Genomic DNA, 21,084 nt, shown 5'->3' with positions numbered 1-21,084 from the left:
CATAGTTCACTCTGCTGGTGGGTTCTACCTCTTCCCCCATTTTCTGTCTGGCTTGTCTATTTAGATTGTAAATTTTTCTGGGCATGGGCCATCTACTAGTCTGGGTTTGTACTGTGCCTAGCACAACAGGGGCCCACGGTTAGTTGGCTCTTACGCACTAAGGTAATGAATATGATTTATAATAATAACTCTCCTGCCACTTTGAGCCAAGGACGCTGACCTTGGGATGTTATGTCTTAAAAATGAGCTGGGGTTAAAACCATGGAATATTCCTCGTGACAAATATCGCACAAATTCCATAGACCTTCCTTGTTTTCTTTGCCTTCTCAGGGTTTCCAATTTCCAAACCTGATGTGATCTCGCAGCTGGAATGAGGGGAACAGCCGTGGATCTCAGACCTCTATGGCTCTGAAAAAAGTGCTCCGGAGAGCTGCCTGCACAGGTGAGGAATTGGGTAAACCATCTCAAAAACTGTCCGTGAATAGAGGAAACATTTGAGATGCCCTACAAAGACTCTCCAAGTTGTAAGCTCTCCAAGTTCAGGATTGTTCCCTGCAGATGTGGAATCATTAGGCAGATGTCATTCATGGCTTCCCACCTATCCTGACTGACAGTTGGCAGCAGGTCCCTCCCCAATCTCACTTTCCCCTGAGAGTTCTGGTGAGATGCACACCCAGAACTGATCCCTTCCTCTCTCTCCTCGGGGGAAGGGTTTGGGGAAAATCAGCTCCTGATAGGTTTGATCTCTCCCACACACATTTTGGTTTGTTCACACCTTTTTCCATTCCTCTCGCTGAGATTTCTTTTCTCTCTGGTGCAGGGAGTGACCTACGTCTGGATTCCCTCTGTCTCCCATCAGGTGACGGGATGGTGAGTGAGAACAAGGAGACACCCCAGCAGGAAGATGCTGAGCAAGTAGAACCACATGGGATGTTATCAGGAAGATCCAAAGGGAATGTTTCCAGGAGTTGTGCACTCCCAGAAAAAGAAAAAGCCTGTGAGACTCAGCACAGGCCAGAGGAAAACTTCAGTAGCCACTCAGATCTTATTACATGCGAGAGAATCAACTTGGAAGAGACACGCTACATATGCCATGAGTGTGGGAAAAGCTTCAATGGGAGCTCTGACCTTCTCACACATCAGAGAATCCACAGGGGAGAGAAACCCTACATGTGCTCTGAGTGTGGGAAAAGCTTCACTCGGAGCTCACACCTTATCAGACATAGGAGCATCCACACAGGAGAAACGCCCTACAAATGCTCTGAGTGCGGGAAAAGCTTCAATCGGCGCTCAAGCTTTATTAGACATCAGAGAATTCACACAGGAAAAAAACCCTACACGTGCTCTGAGTGTGGGAAATGCTTCAGTTATAACTCAGTCCTCATCTCACATCAGAGAATCCACACAGGAGAGACACCCTACATATGCTCTGAGTGCGGGAAAAGCTTCAATCAGAGCTCAAGCTTTATTAGACATCGGACAATCCATACTGGATGGACACCCTACACATGCTCTGAGTGCGGGAAATGCTTCAGTTATAGATCAGCCCTTAGCACACATCAGAGAATTCACACAGGTGACAAACCCTATGGATGCTCTGAGTGTGGGAAACGCTTCATGGATAATTCAGCCCTCATCACACATCAGAGAATCCACACAGGAGAGAGACCCTACATGTGCTCTGAGTGTGGGAAAAGCTTCAATCAGAGGTCAAACCTTATCAGACATCGGACAATCCACATAGGACAGACGCCCTACACATGCGCTGAGTGTGGGAAAAGTTTTAAGCAGAGCTCTGCCCTGATCACACATCAGAGAATCCACACAGGAGATGTGCCCTACACATGCTCTGAGTGTGGGGAATGCTTCAGTTATAGCTCAGCCCTCATCTCACATCAGAGAATCCACAGTGGAGAGACGTCCTACACGTGCTCTGAGTGCGGGAAAAGCTTCAAGCAGAGCTCAAGCCTTATTAGACATCAGAAAATCCACGCATGAGAGAACTGTAATAAATGCCTCGACTCCGGCTGGCCAAAGGTTGTTTTTAAAAAAATCACATTTGCGAATTCCCACATAGCGACCTTTGCACCATCTGCACCGTGGTCTCTCAGCTCTGCTAGATGAGTTGCCTGCTTCTGCCTTTTGCAGCTCCCCATTCTTTGGGGTCAGTCCTGTGATTTTTTTTCTATCAACTCTTTTCCTTTTGAGTTCCTAGAAGTATGTCCCTCCAGCCAGGAATGTTCATCAGCTCCAGGTGGGGGAGAGAGATTTGATCCCAACAAGCTACACTGAGGCAAAAACTACCTGGGCCTGACATCCACTAGGACTGTATGTGGCGTTGGCTGTTCAAGTTATTGATCTTGGTGTAAAAAGACAATTCTAATTGTAGTGCAGATGCAGCCCAGGTGCAGTGGGTTGGCATTAGCTTTCCCCTTGACCTGACCTAAACTCCATCACTTTTCCTAGTCTAAACAAACCCTGAGCATCACGGTTATACTGTCCCCGCATTTCAAAACAATTGTTAGTTATCAAGTTCCCCCTTTGGGAACAATTTTTTTCATTCCCATTTGCTCTGATGTTGCTTCAGGTTGTGCTGGAGTCCAGATATTTTTACTACCATTTTCCTCACTTAAAATATATTGAACTATAACAGAGAGCAGGAACAGGGCACGGATAGGAAAATGTCATTTCACTCTCTGTAACAACAGAAGAAGATAGGGTAAGTCAGAGGGATTCCCTTATTCGCCATCACCATCCCAACCCCCCTGTTGTTAAACTGGTTAGGTCAATATTTTTTCTAAAGGGCTGGGAAGAGAATTTCCTTGTAATGACTTGGAACTAGGCAAAGTACCCATGCATTGGGCTCCCAAAGCAGTTGTGGCCCAGGCCCTGCAGGAGGTCATTCCTGAAGAGATCTCCTTCCTAATCTGTTAGGAATCATGTGCTTACTATTTGGGAAATGCAATCCCTATCTAGGTAGGGATGGGGAAAATGGAAGTGACATTTCTATTCAGCTCACCGCTGTCAGATGCTGCAAATGTGTAGAAAATGAAATCCGTGTTGAATGTGATATAGCTGCAGAAAGATACCTATTTTCAATAGATACCTGACATGTGGTGTCTTACAGGGATTCTAAGCCACTCCTGAATTTAGTCCCTAATTTGAATCTGTGCCACCAGATTAAGGAAATAAAAGGGCATATTTGAGGGAGTTATACCTCATTTTCACTACTGAGGGTATGTCTACACTACGAGAGTAGTTCAATTTTACTTAAAGTGAATTTGTGGAACCAATATTACAAAGTCGAACGTGTGTATCCACACTAAGGACAGTAATTCGACTTTGTGAGTCCACACTAACGGGGCAAGTGTCGACATTGGAAGCGGTGCACTGTGGGTAGCTATCCCACAGTTCACACAATCCCTGCTGCCCATTGGAATTCTGGGTCAAGCCCCCAATGCCTGCTGGGACAAAAAAATATGTCAAGGGTGGTTTTGGGTAACTGTCGTCATTCAACCCTCTCTCCTTCCCTCCCTCCGTGAAAGTGCTGGCGAGCAATGAGTTTGCGCATTTTTCTGGTGATTGACAGCACGGATGCCGCAGCACTGCGAGCATGGAGCCCGCTGCAATCATCGCTGCAGTTATGGCCGTTGTCAACAGCTCGCGCCTTATCATCCACCCTTTTCAGAGGCAGATGCTGAGAAATTGGGCGAGGAGGCTACGGCAGCGCGGTGAGGACATTAAGTCTGAGAGGGGCACAGACCTCTCACAAAGCACGGGACCCCGCGCCGTGGACATCATGGTGGCAATGGGTCATGTTGATGTTGTGAAACGGCGATTCGGGGCCCGGGAAACAAGCACGGACTGGTGGGACCGCATAGTGCTGCAGGTCTGGGATGAATCCCAGTGGCTGCAAAACTTTCAGATGCGTAAGGGAACTTTCCCGGAATTTTGTGAGTTGCTGTCCCCTGCCCTGAAGCGCAAGGACACCCGGATGCGAGCAGCCCTGACTGTCCAGAAGCGAATGGCCATAGCCCTCTGGAAGCTTGCAATGCCAGACAGCTACCGGTCAGTCGCGAATCAATTTGGAGTGAGCAAATCTACCGTGGGGGTTGCTGTGATGCAAGTAGCCAACGCAATCGTTGAGCTACTGCTCTCAAAGGTAGTGACCCTGGGAAATGTGCAGGTGATCATAGATGGCTTCGCTGCGATGGGATACCCAAACTGCGGTGGGGCTATAGATGGAACTCACATCCCTATCCTGGGATGACCGGACCACCAGGCCAGCCAGAACATTAACCGAAAGGGTTACTTTTCAATGGTGCTTCAATCACTAGTGGACCATAGGGGACGTTTTACCAACATCAACGTCAGATGGCCAGGCAAGGTTCTTGACGCTCGCGTTTTCAGGAACTCTCGTCTGTTTAGACGGCTGCAGGAAGGTATTTACTTCCTGGACCACAAAATAACTGTTGAGGATGTGGAGATGACTATAGTGATCCTCGGGGACCCAGCCTACCCGCTAATGCCCTGGCTCATGAAGCCCTATACAGGCGCCCTGGACAGTGAAAAAGAACTCTTCAACTACCATCTGAGCAAGTGCAGAATGGTGGTGGAGTGTGCTTTTGGACGTTTGAAGGGGAGATGGAGAAGCTTATTGACTTGCTCTGATCTCAGCGAAACCAATATCCCCATTGTTATTGCAGCTTGCTGTGTGCTCCACAATCTCTGTGAGAGCAAGGGGGAGACGTTTATGGCGGGGTGGGAGGTTGAGGCAAATCGCCTGGCTGCTGATTATGCCCAACCAGACACCCAGGCGATTAGAAGAGCCCAGCGGGACGCGCTGTGCATCCGGGAAGCTTTGAAAGCTAGGTTCCAGAGTGACCAGGGTAACCTGTGACTATTACGTTTTTTTAAACAGAAGCTGAACCTGCCCCCTTTTCTTTATCCAGTTAATGTTGACTATCCTCTCCAGTTATCAACCCCCTTTCCCCGCTTCCAACACACCTTTAAAAATAAAATAAATGAAACTTTGTTCATTAACACCATTTTCTTTATTAAGGATTTCGCGGTAAAGGGTTGAAACTGGGACGCAGACTGTGGTGGGGAGCGGGTGTAGTGATGGAAAGGATGCTTCTAAACTCGAGGAATGACAGGCTCCTGCTCCTAGAGCGGTCTGCAGTGGTGGACTGGTTGTTTCAACGGAGCCTGCCACCCCTCCTTTTCGGGACTCTGTGTGTGGGGGCTATGTGACTTTCTGGTGGGGGAGGGCGGTTACAGATCCCCTGCTGCGTGGCTCTGTCATCCAGGCTAAGGACCTCTGCATAAGATCTGTAACCACCCTCCCCCGCCACAAACTCACATAGCCCCCCCCACACAGAACATGAAAACCACCTCCCAGACTGACCAATGTGCCTAGTGACTGCAATGTGTGTGTGACCTTCTGCTGAACCTGCCCCCGTGTCTGTACCCTGGTAAAGGTGACTGTCCTCTCCAATTACCAACCCTCTTCCCCCCCCTTCAAACACACTGTCCTCTAAAAGAACATGACGGAAACGGTAATTAACAGAAATGTATTTTTTATTAAGAACTACACAGTTAGGGGATGAAACTGGGACGTGGGCTTGGGTGAGGTGCATTTGGAGGGAAGGAAAGGATGTATTAGATCGTTGGGAATGAGAGCCTTCTGCAATTTGAGCAGTCTGCAGGGGTGGAGTGACTGTTTTCACGGCCCCTGCCACCCCTCCTTCTTGGGACTTTGGGTAAGGGGGGGATGGGACTTTGTGGCGGGGGAGGGTGGTTAGCGATAGAATGCAGCGGGGCTCTGTCCTCCTGCCTCTGGTCTTGCAGAATATCTACAAGGCGCCAGAGCGTGTCCGTTTGCTCCCTCATTAGTCCAATCAGCGTTTGAGTCGCCTGCTGGTCTTCCTGCCGCCACCTGTCCTCCCGTTCGCTGTGTGATCGCTGGTATTGCGACATGTTTTCCCTCCACTGGGTCTGTTGTGCTGCCTTGGCTCGGGAGCAGACCATAAGTTTTGAGAACATCTCGTCACATGTCCTTTTCTTTCGCCGCCTGATCTGTGCCAGCCTCTGGGAGGGCAATGCCGGGGTAGCTCAGGAGACACTCGCAGCTGTGGGATGGGAAAAAGGGAGTGAATTCCTCAAAAAGATACATTTTTGCAAACAATGAATATAGTCTCGTTGTGAACGAGACCATGCACAGTACCCATCACGTGCACTCAGTACAAGGTCGAATTTTCTGTCTTCACATTGAGTGCCTACGCTCTTGCTGTACAGATCACACAAGCGGGGCCAGACAACAGAATTCTGCTAGCAGGCGGCCATAGTAAGCCGTAGACTTTTGGCTGCTTAAAGCTTAATTTACAGCAGTGCCCTCCTTTCACGTTCCAAGCAATGCTCCTAGCGTTGGCCAGTTCCTGCTGCCGGCGATCCGGCCAGCATGAACTCTGCCCCTGTCCCACCCCCATCGCGGCTGTCCCCGGGAAAGATCCCTGCATGCTGCCGGCGAACCGCTCAGCAGGAACGGTTCGCCTCCCCGCCCCCACCGCGTGGCTGTAAACCGCCGGTTACCGTTATTTAAAGGAATAGGCAATCAGTCCCCATACTAAAATTCCCCTAATTCAAAGCAGGTCACCATGAGTGATATCACTCTGATGAGGATTACGGAGACAAAGAAAGACCGCATGCTGCATGAATGCCAGCAAACACCAGGGCCGTATGCCGCCATGTTTTGCCAGGCAATGATACCGGAGTACCTGCTGCTAGCCTGGCGTGGAAAAGTTTCCTACCATGGAGGAGGCAATAAGGCCGCTCTCCCCAGGAACCTGATGCAAAGGCTTTCACATTACCTCCAGGAGAGCTTTGTGGAGATGTCCCAGGAGGGTTTCTACTCTATCCCCAGACATGTTAACAGACTTTTCCAGTAGCTGCACTGGCAAGAACTAAAAAGTTAAGCGCCTAGGGCAAACTAATCATTAAAAACCCATTGCTAACATACCATGCCTATTCTATTCAAAATAAATGTTTAAAACACTTACCTACTGATCCTTCCCCTGATTCACGGTCTGGGTTACTACCTTGGGAGGGTTGGTAGGGGATCTCCATGAGGGTGATGAAGAGATCCTGGCTATCGGGGAAATCAGAGTTGAAAGCGCTGTTGACTGCCTCGTCCTCCTCATCTCCTTCCTCATCTTCCCCATCTGCGAACAGCTCCAAGGAAGCAGCCATCGACAATACCCCATCGTCAGAGTCCACGGACAGTGGTGGGGTAGTGGTGGCGGCCGCACCTAGAATGCAATGCAGTGCCTCGTAGAAACAGCATGTCTGGGGCTGGGATCCGGAGCGTCCATTTGACTCTTTGGTCTTCTGGTATGCTTGTCTCAGCTCCTTGATTTTCACGCAGCACTGCGTTGCATCCCGGCTGTATCCTCTCTCCGTCATGGCTTTTGAGATCTTCTCGTAGATCTTCGCATTCTATCTTTTCGATCACAGCTCCAAAAGCACGGACTCATCGCCCCACACAACGAGCAGATCCAAGACTTCCCGATCAGTCCATGCTGGGGCCCTCTTTCTATTCTGCGATTGCATGGTCACCTCTGCTGGAGAGCTCTGCATCGTTGCCAGTGCTGCTGAGCTCGCCACGATGTCCAAACAGGAAATGAGATTCAAACTGGCCAGACAGGAAAAGGAATTCAAATTTTCCCGGGGCTTTTCCTGTGTGGCTGGTCAGAGCATCCGAGCTCAGACTGCTGTCCAGAGCGTCAACAGAGTGGTGCACTGTGGGATAGCTCCCGGAGCTATTAGCGTCGAATTCCATCCACACTAACCCTAATTCGACATGGCCATGTCGAATTTAGCGCTACTCCCCTCGGGGAGGAGTACAGAAATAAATTTAAAGAGACCTCTATGTCGAAATAAATAGCTTCGTTCTGTGGACGGGTGCAGGGTTAATTCCAATTAACGCTGCTAAATTCGACATAACCTCCTAGTGTAGACCAGGCATGATATATTGTGTGGTTTGTTGAAGAATTCTATGCCAGAGAAGTGTAAAATTACTCCAAGAAAGGTCAAAGATTGGACAAGAACTCAGGTAGAAATTGCAGGTACTAGTGGTTGATTTTCACCCCAGAGATGGAAGCTATGGTGACCTGTGGCACAGGTAAACTATTTTTAGAACACTGCTCCCTAGTTAAGTGGCATTGGTCACACTCCTGAAGGATGCCATGATTAAATTGGGCACAACTGTCTTTTACCATTTGGATCCAAAGTTTCATGAAGCAGAGAGAAAAACAGCTGATCAGAGCCATTCCATGAATATGGATCCCAATCTGGCTGACTTGCTGGACAAGAAGCACTTCCATGCTGGGCAAATGATGGTAGCCAATGAGGGAATGTATCAGATTCCAAGTTCAGACTGCAGGATACATGAATGTTGAGTCCAGAGTCTTAGTTTTGCTATTAAGTCTTATGCATTTGTATCACTTCTCCACCTGCTGCTACTTTGAAAGATTAGAAAGTGTGAAAATAGAGCACAGGTGCTTTTTCTCATGATGCAACCTTCCCTCATAGTGTGAGACCCCTTCCACCCACACTTCTGGGAGAAGAGCCAGGGAGAAATGAACTCACAGAAATGGAAGGCTCCTAGGTTGCTGTAGAATGTGACTTCACACAAAGCTGACTGGATGGAAATGGGAATTAAGAGAAAACTGCACTATAGGTTTATATTTTGTAATCTTTGAATAAGTTGTTGCCACCGACAATGAAATTAAACATGAAGTTAATTAGTGTAAAGTAAGAGGCTGATTATGTGATAACTTTCAGTGTTACAATATAATTCAGGTTTTCTTCTAGTTCTCTCCCCGCCCCCTCCTACTATATCGGAAATGGTGGCTAATCCTGAAAAGTAAAACCTCACTCCAAAGGAATTCAAGTGGGGGAACAGCATTTATGAAAATAGAGACCCAGTGTAGACTGTAATTATTTCTATTTCAAATGGAATTTATTTTGATAAACTTTCAAATAAATTTTCTGTTAAGAGGAAAATTGCTTGAAACAAGATGGGTAACCTTTTACTCAGTTAGAGGGTAACAGCCACAGAGTTCCCCAATCCGCTTGTTTGCTAAAAAAGACACGTCAGGCAGGAGAGGTCAGAATTTAAAATGGTGATGGATGCAGGATGATTGATTTTTGCAACCAGTTATTTTTGTGGGTGCTGAGGCCCCTTTTCCTTTTGAGGAGGCCAGGTGTTAGAGCCCAGCTGTTTAACCCTCAGACCTGGCCATGGAAACCTCCCCATAACTGGCCTTATGTTTCTTTCATGTTTGATACCTTTGGGGTTCGCACTCTACATGCGGTTTACGGCAGCAGATACTTTGAAAAAACTGCTGGGTTAAGCAGGGCTATTCCAAACTGACATTGGCCCAAATTCTGCCTCACTTCATCTAGAGTGGGACATGTCTGTGTTGTGGAAAATTGACCACACGGTTGATTTTGGATCAGACAGCCTGAGGCTCCTTTATTGATCAATCAAACATGCATGCATGGGGGAGTCAGCTAAGGCAGCCGAACACCCACCCAACAGATAAAATACGAGAGCTTATATAGGATAAAACCACAATTAGTAATACATACTTTCTTATCAACATTATTGCCATATTTGGAATACAATATCCTTAAAAGGGAATATAGCATAGCAAGCTCTCCTGTTATTCTTAGTTTGCCCTGTGCGGTTTCTTGCTCTGTCACCTGATATCTATTACTCATAGTCTGTTACAAAGGTTAATTCTACTTTTATAATTTCTACAGTTAGTTCTGCTTTTATGATTTCTGTCTACCCTTCTCCTTTTTACCTCCCCCCTTCCCTCCAGGTCACACATAGAGTTCACTTGACCAAAGTTTAGGTCTTAGTCCATTTTTCCTCCACATCTGTATCAAAGGATTAGTTCACACCTGATTTGCCCAGAGACCTCGCGGGAGGTGTGGTAAGGTGGGGTAAGCTGGAATTTACGACAATAAAGTTAAAGGTAAGGGTGGAAGTCCTTCAGCTTTCAGATCAACAAGCCTGTTCTGTTCATTCCCTCTGAAGCATCTGGCACTGGTCACTCTCAGGCGGCATACTGGGCTAGATGAACCATTGGTTTGACCTGGTATGACCAGTCTTGTGTTCTTATGTAAGTCATCTAAGAGAGACTGACTGCCAGGATCCCAGGACTGATCCCCTCTGGGGAATGAAGCACAACGGCGACAGGCTATGCAGCCTTCACTAGTCTCCTGTACCTGAAAAGCCTACAACCCAAAGTGCTGGGCCATCTATGCCATTACCTGGTTCCTCAACTGCAGCTACAGTTCCTACTCCATGTGACTCCAAAGCCGAAGAGCTGCAGAGATCCAACCCCTTGTAATCTTTGACATTTATTTTCCTTTTTCTATTTTTGTCTATTTTTTTTTATGGATGTGGAGCCTTCCAGCCTGTCTATTCGATTGGGGTGTAACAGTGTCGCTCAGTAGGTGTGTGTGTGTGAACACCTCTGAAATCTACACAGGGAAGATGCTAAGAATAGTTCCCCAAATCTTAATAGCCTTAAAACTCTGCCCTATGAAATGACTTCAGGCAGCTCCTTTCCCTATGAAAGCATTGCAAGGAATTGAGCTGTCAGATGTACATTGTTCAGCGAGAGCTGTTTGAACTTCTTTTCCTGCTGTCTCTCTAAGGTCTGTATCTGTGTTTTGGGGTGAGAAAGTGAGGAGAAATATTAGCGACGCAATAGTGAAATCTAAGGAGAAAACTAATTCGCTTTGAGGCTGTGGGCTAAATGTAAGCAATAATTTGGTTTCGGTATTGAAATATTCAGCTGGCTAAATCTGGGTTGCACTGCCCGGGTGAAAATCTCTGATTGGGGTTTCGGCATCACTAAATATACACCTGCCTCCTTGGGTTGCTGTTTTAGGATTTATAAGGGTTGATTTTCTGCTGTATTCATCTGATGGTTTGACTAAATTGACGACTTGATTCCAACGCAATATCCTTGTTAACTCATCGATTTACTGATTTGCCCTGAACTTTCTCACTGTATTGTTTAACCCTTCGTTAGCTGAGTAGTATTTATAGTCATTTAGCCTTAGTGATGTGTGTTCTTGGTTTTATTTGATCATGTTAATAAAACATGTAACTTGTTTATTGAGTCATTTATTTCAATAAGCAGCAGGGGCTGGAACTGTGGAGAATGTGAGCGGAGATCAGTCACTCCCCATCTGAGCCTTATCATATTCCTCTAAATTAACACTGTTTCCCCCAAAGGGGAGCAATGGAGGGGGATCTATCTTAGCTCCAGCTGTGTCGGGGGGGGGGGAGGGAGAGCTCAGACCATCACAAGGGAAAATAAGCTCTTCTACCCAGGCTTTCAGGAATTCAGGAGGGGGATCAGTGTGTCCGAGTGAGGAGAGATCAGTGAGGTGGGACTGATCTGAGTAGGGGTCAGGGGTCTTGCTCTGCCGTCACTGTCATGGCCATGCCCAATCCTTACCCCAGTCTGGTTTGCCCAGGGCTTTGGCCTCGCCAGGCCAAGATGGGGGTTGGCGCTCTGGTTGGAAGGGCTGTAAAAGGTAGTGAACAGCTTGTAGATTTCAGCCAGCAGGGTGTTGGCAGAGTAAATGTGTGTGTGTTAACGGGATGTTGCTGAAAGAGGACAGGATGAAGGTGGTGCTGGCAAGTGTAACTGCATCTCCTGCTTTTCGGAAGTCTGAGGTTGGCAGCTGTAGAGGTTCTGCAAGGGGCAGATATTGCACCAGACAATCTTAACTCTGCATTAAGGAAATGTTTTGCCCGTTAATTAATACTGCTCCCTCAGTACTAACTGGGCTGTGAGGCTGACCCCTGAGCTAAATGCTTAGAAAGAAAACAATGAAAATATCCACTGTCCATGACTCATTTAAAACAACGTATGTCCCTCCTGTCTGCACTGGCAATGGTGAGAGGAAACCAAGCCAAGTGATTCATTCCCTCGTGAGAAGTTTAACCACTTCCATTCTCTGTATCTTCACTATAAGGGAAAGGAACAAGAAAAGCAAATTGAGTTCAGAGAGAGAAAGTGGCAGATTTCTTTTCTCTCCAAGGCCCTGAGAGCAAGCCCTCTTCTCCACATGACCCTTTTCTTTATATTTAACTCCTGCCCATTTGGCTGGATTCCTGCTAGTAACAACCCCTCGCTCTACTCCCTTCAGTGTCTCAATGTGGTTACGATTAGATGAGTAATGTCCATCCTTTCCCCTTCAACCTGCCTCAGACAGAGATAAGAAAGCTCTCCCTCACCAGGTGCTCTAGCCATAGAATCTCAGGGTTGGAAGGGACCTCAAGAGATCATCTAGTCCAACCCTCTGCTCAAAGGAGGACCCATCCCCAGACAGATTTTTACCCCAGTTCCCTAAATGGCCCCCTCAAGGATTGAACTTACAACCCTGGGTTTAGCAGGCCAATACTCAAACCACTGAGTTAGCCATGTGTCTGTGTGTCCATTATCCTCTGTCCTTCCACCCAGCCAGGCTGCTCCCTGGCATGCCAAACACCCACTGAAAGCCTCCCGCTGGCCAGCATGCGGGGTGGTTGCTAATGCTCTGTGGCCAACATCAGATGATGGTTGGAAAGCAGGGCCAGCCCCCCTAGTGGGGCCTCTTACCATTCCCACTCAAGGTGCTCACTTTTCCAGTGGGGCAGGATATTTTACCCCAAGAGGCTTTTCCCCAGCTGGTGAGAAGCAGAGAAACACTCAGGTTCCCAAGGCGCTATTTAGCAAGTCCCCTCAAGCACAGGGACAGGAGCACATTTGGAAGAGGGAAACTGCTCTACACGCTAGCCCGGGCAGCCGCCCATTTTCTTTGGCAAGTCAGGAATGGCAAAGGCTAGACTGGAAGCATGTGGGGCTCATGCCCCAGCCTTTGTGACGCCCAACCCCCAACTCCTTCCCGGGGCTCTAGTTGAAGCCAGAGCATTGGCCTGAGCATCCAAGAAGAGGTTCTCAGTGCTGAAGGGAGCTGGACTTTCAGCACCAAGGGAAAACTGCACAAGCACAGCTGCAAAAGGACTCTTGCCCTCAATGGCCTGAGCTGAATTCGGACACCTTATCCATTAGGCCACATGGTCAAAAGCCACTTGAGAAAAGCCTCTCCAAGCACTTCTTTGGAAAAGATGGACACTGTGTTTTCGGGTCATCTACTGAGGGGGCCGAGACTCTCTGGCAGGGCCGGCTCCAGGGTTTTGGCCACCCCAAGCAGCCAAACAAAAAAACACTGCCAGCCTGTGGCAGAGACCAAAAGAAGGAGCGGCCACCGTGAGCCCATCGCTGGGATGGAAACCAGACAGTGATCTGCAGAAATTTGCTTGGTAAGTATTGAGAGAGGGATGCAAAGACTCTTGTCTGTGGAGAGAATTGGTTCTGTTAGGCTGGGGGTCCCCGAGGAAAGGCCTCTGCATCTAACAGGGGCCTGGCAAGCTTGGGGGGCCCGTTGTGCCCTCTCAAGGAGATGTCAGTTGCCCGTGGTTGCTGTTGTCTGGGGACCCTGCTGGCCCCGGAGCCCGGCCCCCCATCCAGGCAGCTCTTACAGGCTGCGAGCAGTCACAGGGCGGCAGCCGGGAGCTGAAGAGCAGTCATAGCTCCAAACAGCAGGAGGACTAGACGGGGCAGCGCTGCAGCTGCCCACCTCATGATACCAGCTAGCGCAGCAGCCATCCCTCCCGCCTCTGGCTTCTGGCCTCTGACCTGGGCAGGGGGCGGGGCCTCAGAGGGGAGGAGGCGGGGCTGACACTTCACTGAGGAGCTGCAGGGGGTGGGGCCACAGAGAGTGGCAGGGACTCATGGCGACAGGGGAGCGCAGCAGCCACAATCTTCTGTCTACTCCACCTCAGCCCCCGCCCCCAACTGGGAAGGGGCTGGTGCTGCCCCTGCTGGCCACAGCTTGTCACTTCTCTCTGGGAAACACTCTTTGTGTATTACCCCCATTGGCCACCAGGTGTCACTGCTGCTCCAGGGCAGATGCGCTCTGTGCCCAGAATACCCCCATCCCCCGTTTCTTCCAGTACCTCATCCCTACGGCAGTTCCCTGGCCCCAAGTAGGAAAAATTCCAGTAATAAATAATTGGTTGAAATTTAATTCTGTGAATTGTTAATTGGTGGGAGTGTCCCTGCAGTGGCAGAGGTGGCTGCCAGTGGGTGCTGGGCACCTATTTTTTTTTTTTTCTGTTGGTGCTGCAGCCCCATAACACCCATGGAGTCGGCCCCTCTGGCTGTATTGACTTGGCTCCTTTCACAGTCTATAGAGAGGAGCAGCAGCCAGGCTTATGGCTGATCTATGGGGCATGGGGCGCTGGGTGAGTGGCAGAGGCTTCAGGTGCTGAGAGTTTGCCTGTCACCTCAGGGACACAGTGTGAGGTGGTGTCCCAGGGATCTCTATGGAAGGAGCAGAAGAGGATTTATTTGGGGTAGGGAGAGAATTGAGAGTGTCTCAGGGGGTTTTACAGAGGTATTGCCTGGGTTAGAGACTGGCTAAAACACAGGCCTTGCTGTGAGCAGGATTTGAACCTGCACAGGGGAACCCTATTAGATTTTAACGCCAACGCCTTAACCCCTCAGCCATCACCGCTGGGAGCACGACATCCCACCAATGCCACAGAAACTGGTAAATAATCACAATGCCCAGGCGTGAAGTCATCTGAAATCCAGAATTCACACAGCAAACCTGGCTCCCAAAGCACAGGGGCAATTTGGGGTTTGTTCTCTTTGCTTAGCCATGTGCAGTCATACAGAGAGCGCTTTGAAAAGTCTCCCCTCCCACAGAGCGGGAATAGGAAATGATTCTGAACTGGAAATTTGATGTGAATGAGGATGTCTGGACCACAGGGCCAGGCAGGGCCAATGCAAGGAAGTTTTGCGCCCCAGGCGAAACTTCCTCCTTGCGCCCCCCCCCACCCAGCCCTGCGGCAGCTCCCTGCCCCCCCCCACCCTAAGGCGCCCCCCACACAGCAGCTTCCCCCCCGCCAGGAGCCGTGCAGCAGCTCCCCACCCCAGCTCACCTCTGCTCTGCCTCCTCCCCGAGCACGCCGCCCCCGCTCTAATTCTCCTCCCCTCCCAGGCTTGCAGCACCAAACAGCTGATTGGCGCCGCAAGCCTGGGAGGCGGGAGAAGTGGAGCAGTCGCTGCGCTGGGAGAGAGAGTCTGAGCCGCATGTGTCAGCGCCACCGGCAGCCCAGCCCAGGAACGCTGTAAAAAAAAATTGGGGGCGCCGCCTTTTGGCGCCCCCAAATCTTGGCGCCCTAGGCAACCACCTAGTTTGCCTTAATGGTAGCACCAGCCCTGGGGCCAGGGACTGACCTTTGCTAGAGAATCCAGTGACACACAGAGCAGGCTAAGGAAAATGTTTCCTGGAGTCAATAATTGGAATAGCCACAGTATTTTCATGGCGGGGAGTTTAGGAGATAAATGAGGCTTTTCTTGCAGCAGAGGGAGAGGCTTGTCAGGTTCATTTTTACCAAGTGACCCCCCCCACACATACAAACACACACTTGCTCCGCTGCAGCTGCTGCCCCAGCTCAAACCCCACTGTCACCCCCAGCATGTGACCTACATCTTCCTGCTGACAAAGCCCTTATATATCAGAGACAAACTCCCCTAGTCTGCCCCTTCTCCCAGTTGAGCTCTCCCACCACAGAGCCCGGGACAACCCCAAACTAGCCATGCCGGGGGTTTGGGCTTAATCCTCAATCCGCTGAAGCGGCAAGGGAGAAACGGACGAGACTTCTCTGTAGGCTGCTGTGACATTATTAATATGAACTGGGAATGTAGAGATCATTGTTGCCAACACTCTTGAAGTCATCGTGGATAGTTCTCTGAAGACGTCCACGCAGTGTGCAGCGGCAGGCAAAAAAGCAAACAGGATGTTAGGAATCATTTAAAAAGGGATAAAGAATAAGACAGAGAATATCTTATTGCCCTTACAGAAGTCTATGGGATGTCCACATCTTGAATACTGCGTACAGATGTGGTCTCCTCATCTCAAAAAAGATATACTGGCATTAGAAAAGGTTCAGAGAAGGGCAACTAAAATGATTAGGGGTTTGGAACAGATGTAGATCAATCTCTGATAATTTTCATATGTCTTTACATTGTGCCTCTTCATATAACCTTGTGGTAGGTCTACCCACGTGTGACCTCTGTTTTCATGGAACTTTGTATCAAAGCCTCATTTAGAAACTTTGCATTGCCCTTGGTATAATATTATAGCCCCTAAGGATAGAATAAGATAGAAGAAACATTTCTTTTTGCTAGCAGTAGAACAAGAGCTCTTCCCCCCCCCCCCCCACTCTTAATCAATTGCCCTGTTGAATGAATGAGGTGTGGATGAGCAAGGCATGGAAGGCAGACAGCCTCAATTGTTGGAGAGGGGCTGGGAGCCAGACCCAAGGACAATAAAACGTGTCAAGTGGGCTCATTAAAGACAAGCAGACATACTGACAGCCTCGGGGGTTAGAAGCAAGCACCTTCTTTTGGAAACACCCTCTTTGCAGCATTGGGACAACACTCAAAAGAAAGCAGCACAAAGGACCAATGGACACAGACACAGAGTTTGAATCTGGTATAGATTTGCATAAGAGGAAAGCTGCTATAAAAGTGAGGTGTCTTGCAGAGGACCCCGGGTCTCGTCTTGTCAACATGGGAGCATCGATCCGGATCGGCAGAAGCCCGGCTCCACCCCCTCCCCCATCTAACTCACCTGGCCAGTGAAGTTAAGGGGAGCAACTAATTGGTAACAACAAGACGGAATGGGTTTGTGTGTGTGTGTGTGTGAGTGTAAGTGTAATATATTATATGCATATAATACAGTGTTAATGAATACATGTATTACTAATAAATGTGGCGTTCTGCCTTATTCCCCCTGAAAAGATCCTGTGCAGTACTTTAAGTACAACACAGATCCCATATGAGGAGAGATTAAAGAGGTTAGGACTTTTCAGCTTGGAAAAGAGAAGATTAAGGAGGGATAAGATAGAGGTATATAAAATCATGAGTGGTGTGGAGAAACTGAATAAGGAAAATTTATTTACTTGTTTCCCTAATATAAGAACTAGGGGCCACCAAATGAAATTAATGGGCAGCAGGTTTAAAACAAATAAAAGGAAGTTCTTCTTCCCACAGTGCACAGTCAACCTGTGGAACTCCTTGCCTGAGGAGGTTGTGAAGGCTAGGACTAGGGTTTAAACTAGGGTTTAAAAGAGAACTAGATAAAAATTCATGGAGGTCCATTAATGGCTCTTAGCCAGGATGGGTCAGGAACGGTGTCCCTAGCCTCTGTTTGTCAGAGGGTGGAGATGGATGGCAGGTTGAGATCACTCGATCATTACCTGTTAGGTTCACTCCCTCTGGGGCACGTGTCATTGGCCACTGTCAGCAGACAGGACTCTGGGCTGGATGGACCTTTGGTCTGACTCAGTCTGGCCGTTCTTACGTTCTGTCCCCGATGCTGAAAACACTTCAAGGATACGCATGTCCTGTTACCCATAGTCATGAGTGCTGGCAGCCACAGGGACACTCCCACCAATTAACCTGTCGGCCAATGGGAGCTGTGGGGGTGGCGCTTGCAGATGTGGGCAGCGCACGGAGACCAGCTGCCCCGCTTCCTACCAGGGGCCGCACGCACAGATGTGCCAGCAGCCAGCTGCCGACCAGCCAATAGGAGCTGCGGGAACAGTTCTGGACCAGGGCAGCACGCACAGATTGTCGGTTGTTGGGATCCGAGCTCTAGATCAAAGCTGCACAGCGACCTGACACCCAGGGTTATAGGGCAGACATAGTGACCCCCTTACTGGCCTCGGTGAGCCCCAAACCCTTGTTACTAAGGGCATTGAGGAGTCTCTGTCCCTTAATAACTTCTGGGAGCTCCCCAGCAGGCTGCAGGCGTCAGCCGCCTCCTGCCTCACAGGTTAGACTCTTGGCGCTGTGCCAGCCGCCCCCTCTCTTGAAGGCCCAGTGTGAGAAGAAGGAGGCCTGGTGCTGGCAGAAGAGGGTTTTGATGAACGTGTGTTATGGGCCCAGCACGCTTCCTCTGTCACTCTGCTGGCTTTTCGTAAGCAGCACCAAGCGGCCCTGGCTCCAGGCTAGAGCCCTGCGAGCTCTGGCACTGGCAGGAAGCGGTGCAGGGTTCTGGGCAGTGACCCTGGCAAACCAGCTGCTGGTTGTGTCTCTGTGGTATCCTGGGTCAGTGAGTTCAGCTGTTAATGGAAAGGAGGGGGTTTCTGCTCCCCCAGGGATGCCACTGAAGGCTCCTCGTGGGCTCCTCAAGGTCTGCTGGGAGCTGTGATGTCCCCCTATTGCCACCTCAAAGGCTCCCTCTTGGACGCAGTGGGGTCACCTGCTGGCTGGAAGTGTGTGGGGGCCGCGCCGCAAAAGTCCGTCTCCGAGCAGCCACGCCGGGGACTCGGGCTTAATCCAAGTGCAAAATCTTCAGTTGGGTACTGCTGCCTCAGGCTGGGAGAGGAAGCCCTCACCACGCCCAGGCTTGCCTTCAGCCCTGGCTGCCAGAGGTGCCGGGGAGCTCCCTGGCAGGCTGCCGCCTCAGCCACCTTTTGCCTCATGGCCGAGGCTCTTGGCGCTCTGCTGGTCACCGCCTCGCTTGAAGGCCCAGAGCGAAAAGAAACAAGCACATGCATAGCAAAGGGTGGGTTCTATCCATCAACCTCTGGGTTAGGGGCCCAGCACGTTTCTACTGCACCACTCTGCTGGCTTTTTGCCCTCTTTGCTTGTCTTCTTCAGTAGCCTTCACCCGAGGGCAACGCTCACACATGCTCGGTAAGGACAGAAAATCGTTTGTTTCATAGTAAATCTACAAACACGTGGTCAAAAATCCTCCTTATTTAGAATAATATGAAAACGGACCCTTGAAATGAAAATGAAGACCCTGGGTTTGATTGTTAACTATTCCTCCCCCCAGTAATAACACTTTTAGGGAAGCTCCATGTTATTAACCCATTGTTTATAAAATATATTTCATATTAAACTTGTTTTCAAGCAATAACCAAAGCTCTCTGATCTTTTTCCATTTCAAACAGTAATGATCCCATATTTACCTAGCGTCCAATGTGGGGCTCAAAATAGATCTCTGAATTAAAAAGCTTGTCTAACAATTGTGTAACTGTATCCAGTGTTTTAGGCAGAGAAGATGCCTGAGAAGTGGTAGCCGGAGTGAGGAAGTAGCTGCAGGGAGCAAGACTGGCTCGTGCAGGGAGGGAAGGAAGAGAAGCCCTCTCTGAGCAGGAGAGCTGGGGGCTCCAGAGACCAGGAGAGAGACTGAACTGACCCCAGCTCTGGGAAGGAGGCTGGGGACTCTTGATTCAAGGGAGGAGGAGTGTGTTTGAATTCTGCAGGACAGGCAGACGCTCAGGGCTGAGGGCCTGTGCTCAGCTTGGGATTGAGGTGGAGAAGCTGCAGGATTTATTAAAAGGGACCCCAGAAGGGGAATGCTTTGATTATTTATCTGACTCGTGAGGACTTATTAAAGGGCCCTGAGCGGAAAGGGGCAGAGCTCTGCAGATCCACCTCAGGTCACAAGACAATGCTTTGGAGGCCACTAACCCTGCTACAGACTGGGTTACTAGGAAAAGGTCGCTGATTGGCTGTGGCTCTAGGCAGAGATAACTTCCCCATTGATGGGGGGAGCTGTTGATCCCCAGGACAGATAGTAATGTGTCTTCCCCAGCTGAGGTCTGTATCCAGAAAAGTATCCACCGGCTCTGAGTTAATTTCCTCCTTCTCCCCACTGTCTCTTCTCTATTTTGTTGGCCAACACACGCTCTCCTTGTCTGCCTGATACTGTCTCCCTTCATAGGACATGGGCAGGTTTGCATCCCGACATGCTTAAGAACACAAGAATGGCCAGACTGGGTCAGAACAAAGGTCCATCTAGCCCAGTATCGTGTCTTCCCACAATGGCCAATGCCAAGTGCCCCAGAGGGAATGAACAGAACAGGTGATCATCAAACGATCCATCCCCTGTAGCCCATTCCCAGCTTCTGCCAGAGGCTACGGACACCATCCCTGCCCATCCTGGCTAATAACCATTGATGGACCTACCCTCCAGGAACTTATCTAGCTCTTTTTTGAACCCTGTTATAGTATTGGCCTTCACAACATCCTCTGGCAAGGCGTTCCACAGGTTGACTGTGCGTTGTGTGAAGAAATATTTCCTTTTGTTTGTTTTAAACTGACTGCCTATTAATTTCATTTGGTGACCCCTAGGTCTTGCGTTATGAGAAAGAGTAAATAACACTTCCTTATTTACTTTCTCCACACCAGTCATGATTTTATAGACCTCCATCATATCCCCCCTTTCCATTCTGAAAATTCCCAATCTTATTAATCGCTCCTCATCTGGAAGCCGTTCCATACCCCTAATCATTTTGTTGCCCTTTTCTGAACCTTTTCCAATTCCAATGTATCTTTTTTGAGAGTGGGCAACCACATCTGCACGCAGCATTCAAGATGTGGGCGTACCATGGATTTATACAGAGGCAATATAATATTTTCTGTCTTATTCTCTATCCCTTTCTTAATGATTTCCAACATTCTTTTCACTTTTTTGACTACCCCTGTGCATTGAGTGGATGTTTTCAGAGGACTATCCACAATGACTCCAGGATCTCTTTCTAGAGTGGTAACAGCTAATTCAGACCCCATCATTTTCTAGGTATAGTTGGGATTACGTTTTCCAATGTGCATTACTTTGCATTTATCAACACTGAATTTCATCTGCCATTTTGTTGTCCCGTCACCCAGTTTTGCAAGATCCTTTTGGAGCTCTTCGCAGTTTGCTGGGACTTAACTAGTGTGAGTAGTTTTGTATCATCTGCACGTTTTGCTTGGTCTTGGGAGCTTGCAATATGGGAAGACGGGGCCCCTGCTGTAAGGGATTGGAGCAACGCTGGAGAGACTGATGGGCACGGAGCTGGGGAGCCGTGTATGTGCCAAGGAGAGTTGTTCTCTGGTGACACAGAGCAGGGGTGGGGATTTTGTAAGCTGTGGTGTT

At 49.1% G+C, this 21,084-nt stretch overlaps 2 protein-coding genes across 2 annotated transcripts in view; both read left to right on the top strand.

The window, feature by feature from the left end:
* The window catches only part of LOC135975943 (zinc finger protein 501-like), a 34,536-nt gene extending 23,342 nt beyond the window's left edge, over nt 1-11,194 (top strand). The window contains exons 2-3 of the mRNA XM_065570048.1: nt 331-442; nt 821-11,194. Coding sequence (XP_065426120.1) covers nt 403-442; nt 821-1,998 — 1,218 coding nt within the window. The 5' untranslated portion in view covers nt 331-402 and the 3' untranslated portion in view covers nt 1,999-11,194. The remainder of the gene's footprint in view (nt 1-330; nt 443-820) is intronic.
* The window catches only part of LOC101951859 (zinc finger protein 501-like), a 425,990-nt gene that overhangs the window by 23,374 nt on the left and 381,532 nt on the right, over nt 1-21,084 (top strand). The gene's annotated exons all lie outside the window — the stretch shown is intronic.

Source organism: Chrysemys picta, chromosome 16, assembly GCF_011386835.1.
Source record: "Chrysemys picta bellii isolate R12L10 chromosome 16, ASM1138683v2, whole genome shotgun sequence".
NCBI classification, from domain to species: domain Eukaryota; kingdom Metazoa; phylum Chordata; order Testudines; family Emydidae; genus Chrysemys; species Chrysemys picta.
This window is presented reverse-complemented; position numbering and strand designations above follow the sequence as displayed.